The sequence below is a fragment of the Dioscorea cayenensis genome, unplaced genomic scaffold, assembly GCF_009730915.1.
Source record: "Dioscorea cayenensis subsp. rotundata cultivar TDr96_F1 unplaced genomic scaffold, TDr96_F1_v2_PseudoChromosome.rev07_lg8_w22 25.fasta BLBR01000237.1, whole genome shotgun sequence".
Classification (NCBI taxonomy): domain Eukaryota; kingdom Viridiplantae; phylum Streptophyta; class Magnoliopsida; order Dioscoreales; family Dioscoreaceae; genus Dioscorea; species Dioscorea cayenensis.
The window spans coordinates 143,824-153,376 of record NW_024086628.1 but is presented as its reverse complement, the minus strand read 5'-3'; the positions used below and the strand labels follow the sequence as shown (position 1 = coordinate 153,376).

General features: G+C 38.3%; 1 protein-coding gene across 1 annotated transcript; it reads left to right on the top strand.

Moving 5' to 3' along the window:
• Positions 1–6,502: 6,502 nt before the first annotated feature.
• LOC120253896 lies at positions 6,503–9,018 on the top strand. Its single transcript, XM_039262100.1, has 8 exons — positions 6,503–6,690; positions 6,835–7,178; positions 7,485–7,574; positions 7,686–7,747; positions 7,860–8,129; positions 8,191–8,646; positions 8,750–8,921; positions 8,978–9,018. The coding sequence occupies exons 1-8, from the start codon at positions 6,503–6,505 to the stop codon at positions 9,016–9,018; spliced, it is 1,623 nt and encodes a 540-aa protein (XP_039118034.1).
• The last annotated feature ends 535 nt before the right edge of the window (positions 9,019–9,553 follow it).

Here is a 9,553-nt window from a genome sequence, read left to right as displayed (position 1 = left end):
ATAAAAACAAAAAATATGCAAACCATTAACACCAAAAACATTTCTGCAGATTCACAACCAAGCTCTAGTCTTTAGACACATTAACACAATAATGCTATCAACTTTACAAAACCACTCCACCAACAACATAGTTGTAGAACCAAACTAAGAGAGAAAAAACATATCTACTTATACAACCAATACATATATAAAAACACACACACACACACACACACATATATATATATACATGGAAACATACACAATATGCAAGGCTTTTAGCATGTTGGTTCTACCCTCAAATAAGGTCCAAAAATCTCCACCATGCTTGGGGTGAGCAAGAAACAAGCAACTTAACACTCATTAAACTAATGCCAAGGCCAAACCTTTCTCAAAACAAGGATGGTTAAGCACAAGCCCTTGAGCTAACACTAAGCTCCAAGGATTTCAACAACAATTTTGAGCTATGAACTAAGAGAACAACAAGCATGAACAACTCCGAATTTACCCATCAACATGCCAAGGTTTCTAAATAAAAAGAGCTAACATGCTATTCCACAAAAACATGGCAAGCTAATCAAAGGATAGAGAAAAAAAGTCATGGTTTTTTTAGTTACCAAAAAAACAACACTACTAAAAAGAATTTAACCAAGAATGGCTAGGGGCTTACTACGATGGCTGGAAAAGAGAGTGTTGAAAAGATAGCGAAGCTGAAAACCAAGCTTCAAAAATCTTCTAGCTAGCAACCTCCCTTACAAGACAAAGAAATGAAGAAGAAGCACAAGAGAAGAAGAAAAAAACAATGAAGTTAAAAGGCTTAAATATCAAAGGCACAGATGTGATGGAAACCCATGAATTCCTCCGGGAATTCCTCATTACCACTAGATTGGAGAGCCACATGACAAAAGGATAGGGAATAAGTGGGGGAAACAATGTTTTTTTTTTTTTAATCTAATCAAGCTTTGGGCGGGGTCCACACTTTCCTTACCTATTTTTCACTACAATTTTTGAAACAATGAGCCTGTGATTGCTTTGGTCTATGCTGTTATCACCAGTTCAACTTGAATATATACAAAGTAAAGAAACAAGTTCCTCCTATTGTTCATACCATGATATTAATGTTCAGTTTAAATTTAGCAAGGTCATACCGTCTTATAAATTTTGACATATAGTGGATATTATTCATCAAAAAGAAGGGACCAAGAGCAGGATCACTATATTGCTTGGATTTCATATCAAGATTAAACTCAAGATCTTGCAGAACCCTCACAATCACATGCCGAAATTGGAAATTTTCCTTGATTTTGGGAGTCCTGGAGCTGTTCAAATGTTGACTTGTCCCTGGACATACAAATGCATAATTCTGTAAGATAATGTATGCATTAACACAACAAACTAGAGCCATTCAACAACTAGAGAAGTACTAACAAGGTCAACTCTACAGTGTCTTGGCATTTCACACCAGATATCATAGACAATAGAAATAAATAGCAGCGGCGATGGATAGACATAAAAATAGTAGCAGAACTAGGTTGATGGGAAAAGAATGAATGGATACAGAGCAGAGGCAGCACAATTTCAGAATTATGTCCACTGTATCCCAAGCATTACTTTAGATCATAAATTAAAGAAAGGATCAAATATAGCTGAAAAGGCTTTATGGTGAAGTTTACTCAAAAAAGTACTTCATGTAATTGATAACATAGCGAGTCAAAGGGTGAACACTTCCATCAAAACATGTTGTTTTTGTTAAATCACTTCCAACAGATCCCTCAGAAGTATCAAAAGGTTTCACCAGCTGCCTGTGCTAAACATGTTGTCAAACCCCATGTAGAATCTCTGATCTTGGAGCACATGTCACCACTGAAAATTGTTTCAATCCAAGTAGTCAATTTAAGAAGCAAGATTACAATTAATTTTCAGGCAATGATAGATAAACAAAATTTAACTCTTAAATCAGCCCATATAATTCTTAAAATGAAGTGGCAAAATGGAAAGAATAGCAAGATTGTAATTAACAATATCTTTATTTGAGAATTCCTGGATAATTCCCAGATATTCAACATTGTTCTGCAAGAAGGATGACTAATGCATAGATATAAGTTTCTTCACTAAAAAGAATTTACTCTACATGGATTTTGGTACTATTATTTACTTAGAAGCAAATATAATTAGAAAGTGCTCTTACATACTGTTTACCTCAACTTGAAGTTCCAACATAACTTCATCCATGGGCACCTTCCTCCCTCTTGGGTAGAACCTTTGTTGCCCTTATTCCTAAGAAACCCAATCCTATTTCTGTTACTGACTTCCGGCCCATTTCTCTTTGTAACGTTTGTTATAAAGTCATCACTAAAATGCTTGCCAATCGTCTTAAGAGAGTGATTCACACCTTAATTGGCTCAGAACAGAGCAGTTTTATTCCTGGGCGTGGCGCTTTTGATAATATTATCGTAGCCCAGGAAATTGCTCATAGCTTGGAGACCCAGATTGGTACCCCCCTAGGATGATTTGCAAAATTGACATTGAAAAAGCATTTGATACAGTAGAGTGGTCTGCCATTGTTGCTATCCCTCCCGGAGGATGCTTTTCCCTGATGTGTGGATTATGTGGATTTAGGCTTGTCTTTCTTCTGCATCTTTTTCACTTATTGTTAATGGCCAACAGACTTCTTGGTTTAAAAGTAGCCGTGGGGTTCGTCAGGGGGATCCCATATCCCCTCTTCTATTTCTTCTTGTCTCCCAAAATCTCACTGCTATTCTTAATAAAGCCCTCACCCTTGACCTTGTCCCTGGTTTTAATAGCCTTCTTCCTAGGAATGTTTAACCACTTGATGTTTGCGGATGATCTAATCCTTGTTACTACTGCTTCTAGGAGATCTGCTAGAAATTGTCAAATGTGTCTAAATCTTTATCAAACCCTTACTGGCCAAAAGCCTAGCTTGTTGAAGTCTGCCATCTATGTTCCTTCTTGGTGTAATCCTAAGCTGGCAATTGCCATCTCTAGAATTTTGGGCATTAACATGGGCTCATTTCCTTTTATCTATCTTGGCATTCCCATATCCCCTAGAAGATTGATGATTAATCAGCTCCAATCCATTCCCAGCAAAGTGAGAAACATTATCTAAGCCTGGAATCACTCTACAATCTCTGCTTCGCTGCTACTCTGTCCTTTTGAACAGTATTGTCTTCTCTATCCCTAACTATATTCTATCGGTGATGAAATTACCTGTCTCCATTTTGGATTGTGTCGCGAAGCTTGCTCGAATTTCCTCCAGGGTAGGAACATCAATAGACATGGCTTTCACTCTATAGGATGGACAGTTACTATACTTAGTAAGTCCGAGGGGGCTTGGCATTTGAAATCTTAGGGCTGTAAATCACTCTCTTATGGCTAAGAATATTTTTTCTATCCTTAATTTTGATGACAAAATTTGGGTGGACATTTTCAAATTCAAGTATAATGATTGCCATTATTGGAATTCGGTTTCTATTCCGAACTCTTCCTGGTTTTATAAATCTATATGCAATTCTGCTAATGCTTTAAAACACCATTTTAAACTTCTATCTTGTAATCCTAACATGGTTAATCTGTGGAAAGATACTTGCATTTTTGACCTCCCTCTCGCTCAGAAGCCTACTTTGCTTAATATGGCCCTGGATTTGGATGATATTCATTTTAATGACCTTCTTGATTCAAATGGCTTTTGCGCAAATTCTTTGGAGACTTTGTTTGGTAGCTCCCTGGATTGGGAAGCGATTGGCAAAATAAAAATCAATAGGGTTGATCCTAATCTTTGGATCTGGAATCTTCAGTATGGTAAAACTTCCATTTCCTCTGCTGTTTATGATTCTATCAACACTGACGTTTCTTCTCCTGGTTTATGGAAGGGTTGGATGGCCATCTGGCGTCTTCCTGTGATGCCCCGCATTAAGATGCATATCTGGAAGCTGGCTCATGGGAAACTTCCAATTGGGAATTACCTTTATAATCTTAACATTGGTCCAAATAACCCTTGTCCTCTGTGTGGTTTGGAATCGAAAACAGCTGATCATCTTTTCTGGAAATGCTCCAAAATAATTTACTGCTGGTATGAATTATTTGCTAATCTTGGCCTTGACATGAATTTGATTCCTGATCTTAGCTCATGTTCTTGGCTCTTAGATTTGTTTGATTCTCGAGCTAAAGCTTTAATTGCTACGATGGTCTGGCTTATATGGAAGTAAAGGTGTAATATAATTTTTAGAAGACACAGACTGAATGCTAGACTGATTATCCCATAAGCTTGGTCTCTTTGTTCCCACTTCAACAGCAAAACCTTCAGGGAGAATCCTAAACTTTGCTCAAATTCATGCACTATCACAATATACACTGACGCATCTTGGTGTGCTACAACAAATTCTGTAGGTTTAGAATTCCTTATTTTACTTAACTCAAACTATGTTATGATTGCAGGAGCTCATGGCTTGACTTTGGATTCCCCAATCAAAGCTGAATTGACTACTGTGATCTTCGCTCTTCAGACATGTCTCTCCAATGGCTTGGCTCCGTCTCGTCTCTACTGTGATTGTCCGGGGATAGCTCATTTGGTGAAGCACTACAACGCCTGTATTGCTTGGCACATCAACATGGAACTTTTGAATTTGAAGTCTATCCTTGCTCGGTGCCCCAACATCTCTATTGAAACAATACCCAGGGAGGAAAACTTTGTCGCTGCACTTGCAAGCTTTGGAAGATTGAATCCTCATCTGTCCCTTTTCTTTCGTGGGATGGATCGCCCAAATTGGCTCGACGACCTCCTAGCTGCTCATGATTTAAACTTCTAATCGTGTTTTGTTCTCTTTTTGTTGTTCTTTTAGATGCTTGCTCTATTTGTCAAAAACATAACTTCATCCATGTCCAGAAGAACAAATAATTTCTCGGATGATCTTTCACTCTTAGCAATAGTATCTCCAAAATTAAGCAGTATTGTCATACTATTTAAAGTTACTTCTGCAAAACATTGATCCTTGATGTAATGAATGTCATCAAAAATTTGATCAGAAACTTTTTGTTCAGCAACAAAGAGCACTTTGACCTGTATCAAGCACAACAAGCTGATTGGACAGGAAAGCATTATAGACATAACAGCCGACTTTGGAATTAAAAAAAAAATCCTTACTGCAATTAGCATAGCTTGTATCCATTCCCCAATTTTCTTTACCAGCACATCCAATTTTATCTTCTGTAAGTCAACTTCATCTGGCTTCTCAACTCCTGATTTTTCAAGGTTCCTTTCTAAAGCCAAGGAACGAGCTACTCTGAATGGCAAAGAAACAAAATCAGCAAAAACAACTCATGCTGGAAGAAAGTTGAAGGAGAAAAGATTAAAATGGTGCAGGTTTCTTAACCTTATAACTTCTAATATAAATGAATCTTTAAATTATACAAGATAAACAAAAGTAAAGTCTGCCATACAAATTTTTTTTTATTTTTTTTGACAAAAGGAACTGCAGCTGCAACTATTTATTGAAAAAAGAAGAAAGATACAAAGAAGTTCAGGGATAGAAACTGAAAAGGGAATACAAAATAAATACACCAAAATAACTAACCAAAACAAGTTAAAAATAAAAAACCAACATCTTGAATGGGCTTCGTCAACCAACGAGGCTTCTCCATCCCTCTGTGAAACAAGAATAAAGGGATCTGTCTGGTACCATGAGCTACAAGAGTAATGGCAATATGATTCCAGCTCCTAGGGATGTAATCCAATCGAGGATTGTTCAACTAAAGCATCAGATGATGGAGATTATCATTAGATATTTTCTTATTAAACCTCAACTATAAATATCCATCCTCTAGACTAGAGTATTATAAACCAGCTTGAAGGAAGATGGCAATTTTGTAATTTTATTTTTATTTTTTGTTTATAGTCTCATGATATGAAGAACAAATGCACTATTATCAGTAGTCAGTTAAGGAAAGAATATATCCCACCCACTTGAAAATTTTCAAACATTGCTGATTGCGTTCAACTTGAGCAAGCTGCTTAGTTAATTCACGGAGTTGATGTGAAATCACTGGAGGAATGAGAGTTGGCAGCCTATAGACAACGTTCTCCAAGTTCTTGGCTCCATTTTTTTTCCAGATGAACCTGATGATGATTGAAGAGTGTTGGAGAATAGTGATCAGAGTATCTACAGTTTGCTCACAATCAGTAGTGGTGTCTATTACTGATATATTGGGAAGATCAATTGATTATCATGGCATATTTTGGAGTCAGTTAATTGAAGCTTTGTTAGTTATGTTTGATGTTTATGTTTGGTTGTTGAGTTCACTTATATGTTGTACTGTTAGTCATGGTCTAAATTATCAGTCTTTATGTTCAATATGATGTATGAAGTTTGATTAGATGCAATAATGATATTAGCTCCCCTTTGATGTGTTAATCCAGAGAGTGTTATTGTTGAGTCTGCAAGCATATTCAAACAATACTAATTTTTGCCTTTGATCCTGACAGTGGTATCAGAGAAGGTAGTAGAAGATGTCAAGCTCTTCAGCAAAGGATGCTGATGTTCCCTACTTCAAAGGTGACAACTATAACCTTTGGGCTCTGATGATGAAGACTATGTTTAGATCAAAGGATCTATGGAAACTAGTTGAAAAAGGCTTTAGTGAAGAAGGAGATACAATTAGAATAAATGAAAGTCTCAAGAAAGATGCCAAGGCCATGTACCCGACCTAGCGAGCCCTTGATCCAAAGATACTTGTGAGGATATCTGAAGCCAAAACTGCTAAAGAAGCTTGGGACATCATCAAGACTAAATTTCAGGGAGATTCAAACAACATTACAATCCAACTACATTCTCTTCAAAGGGAGTTTTATGCAGTCAATATGAAGCAAAGAGAGTGTGTTCAAGATTTCATCACCAGGGTGTTAGACATTGGCTATCAAATTCGAATTATGAAGGAGGCTCTTCCTCAAAAGACAGTTATATCTAAGATCTTGAGAAGTCTTACTCCCAGATTTTCTCTAATTGTTCACTCAATCATTGAAGCCAAGGATTTGAACACACTAACTGTTGAGCAACTCAGCAGTTCTCTAAAACACCATGAATCTATTTTGAACATTGAAGATGGCCATCATGAAGAAGAGAGAGCCTTGCATGTTGGGAGAATTTCAACTCAATTCGGTGATCATCCTCACCGAGGTGGAAGAGGTAGAGGTCGTCACTTTCCCAAGGGAAGAGGACGCGGTCGAGGGCGTGGAAGAAGCTCAGAATTTAGACATGGAGAATCATCTCATCAAGGGGATAGCATCAAGCAACACAAAGGAGTACAGTGCTTTGTGTGTAAGAAGTTTGGGCATGTTAAAGCCTAGTGCTGGTACAAAAACAAAGAAGCAAATGTTATAAAAGAAGAGAAGCAAGAAAGTGAAGAGGTGGCATTCGTGGTGACTAGTCATGAGACAAACAAAGTTGGAGGAACCTGGTTGATTGACAGTGGTTGCTCTAACCATATGTCAGGCGAGATGAAGCTCTTTGAGAGTCTTGAAGCAACTCCAACTCAGTCCATCAGATTGGGAGATGGAAAATCACTGCAAGTTGAGGGAGTTGGCAAGATGAGACTTCGGTCACACAGTGGAAGGATTACTACACTAAATAATGTTTAATTTGTTCCAAACTTAGCACACAACCTGCTAAGTGTGGGACAATTGATGGCCTCAGGATATGAAGTTAAATTCTCAGGAGGAGAATGCATCATCACAGAAGCAAACACCAAGGTGAAGGTAGCTCAAGTGCTCATGACTACTCATAGATTATTCCCACTCGAAGGAGATGATGTTAACTCTGCCAATGTTTGCTCAACAAAATGAAGATGTCTCAAATCTCTGGCACTAGAGATATGGACATATGAACATGAGAAGGCTGAAGCATTTGTCTAAGAATAATATGGTCTTGAATCTTCCGATCATCACTGATGAATATCCTTGTGAAGCATGTGCTTTGGGGAAGCAAACTCTAGTTGGGTTTCCTAAGAAAGTGACAAGGCGAGCTACTACGCCTATGGAACTTATTCATGCTGATTTGGTTGGACCTATGAATACTCCATCCATCGGAGGTAATACATATTTTCTCTTATTGACTGATGATTACTCACGGTTTAGTTGGGTATATTTCATTTAGGGAAAGTCAGAGACCTTTTAGCAGTTCAAACAATTTAAATTGTTAGTTGAAAAGCAATACTTTCTTCCGATCAAGGTCCTTCACAGTGATCGCGGAGGCGAATTCACTTCCCATGAATTCAAGTCATTCTGGTCAAGCTGCCGGTATTCTTCATCAGCCGACGGTAACTCGGACACCTGAACAAAACGGTGTTGCCGAACGTAAGAACAAAACCGTAACAGAGATGGCACAAACACTGCTGAAAGAGAAAAGCATGCTGTCGGAGTACTGGGCCGAAGCTGTTGCCACCGCTGTCCACATACTCAACTGCTCTCTGACGAAGGTAGTGGAACATCAGCCGCCGTTTGAGGTGTTAACTGGCTCTAAACCAAGTGTGGACCACTTCCGGGTGTTTGGATGCTTGGTCTATTGTTATGTTGACTCACAAATGAGAACTAAGTTTGATGCCAAGTCATTTCCTGCTATTTTGATTGGCTACAGTGATCACTCAAAGGCCTATAAGGTGATAAATCCTGATTCTAAATATGTACACGTCAGCTGAAACCTTAAATTTTTCGAAGAGAAGCAATAAGATTGGTCTGGAAATGATGACTCGGATGCATTAGACTATGCGCCGGCATGTGATAGTCACCTGCATTCAATTAATGGAAATTGGATTGAACTTGTGCCGTCCACACATTCTGATGAACGATTGGATTCACAACATGCTTTCCACCCTCCCTCCAGTGAACTCATTCAGTAAACAGGAGAAGAAGAAGGAGAAGAACCTCCGGCGAGGTATCGTGAACTCACAGATATTTACTCCTCTTGCTCTTTTGCTTTGATAACTGCAGATCCAGTTACATATAATGAAGCAGTAAAGGATGAGGAATGAATTGTTGCCATGAATAAAGAGTTAGAAGCCATACAGAAAAATGAAACTTGGGAGTTGATGAAATTACCAGAAGAAAAGACGGCGATCAGGCTGAAGTGGGTGTTTAAATCCAAACTCAATCCCGACAAAACTCTATTGAGAAAGAAAGCCTGGCTAGTTGCCAAGGGCTTTGCTCAAAGAGAAGGTATAGATTTTAAAGAAATATTCTCTCCGGTGGCTCGCATGGAGACTGTGCGACTATTCATGGCGATTGGAGCTCAAAGGGGATGGATTATATACCAGTTGGATGTTAAAACAATATTCCTAATGGTGAACTTAAGGATGAAGTCTTCGTAACTCAACCAGAAGGGTTTATCATTGCAGGAAGAGAAGAAGAGGTGTATCGACTTCACAAGGCACTTATATGGTCTCCCACCAAGCACCTAAAGCCTGGTACAGTCGTATTGATGATCAATTTATACAAATGGGATTCGAACGGAGTGCAAATGAACCCATAGTTTACACCAAGAAGCAAGGAGATACAAAGGTACTTCTA

Coding starts and splice junctions, on each gene's coding strand:
- LOC120253896 (XM_039262100.1), top strand. CDS start 6,503: ATGTCAAGCTCTTCAGCAAAGGATGCTGATGTTCCCTACTTCAAAGGT. Junction 7,748..7,859: donor AAGCAAACACCAAGGTGAAG/GTAGCTCAAGTG, acceptor CTCTGGCACTAG/AGATATGGACATATGAACAT. Junction 8,647..8,749: donor ATCACTCAAAGGCCTATAAG/GTGATAAATCCT, acceptor CGGATGCATTAG/ACTATGCGCCGGCATGTGAT.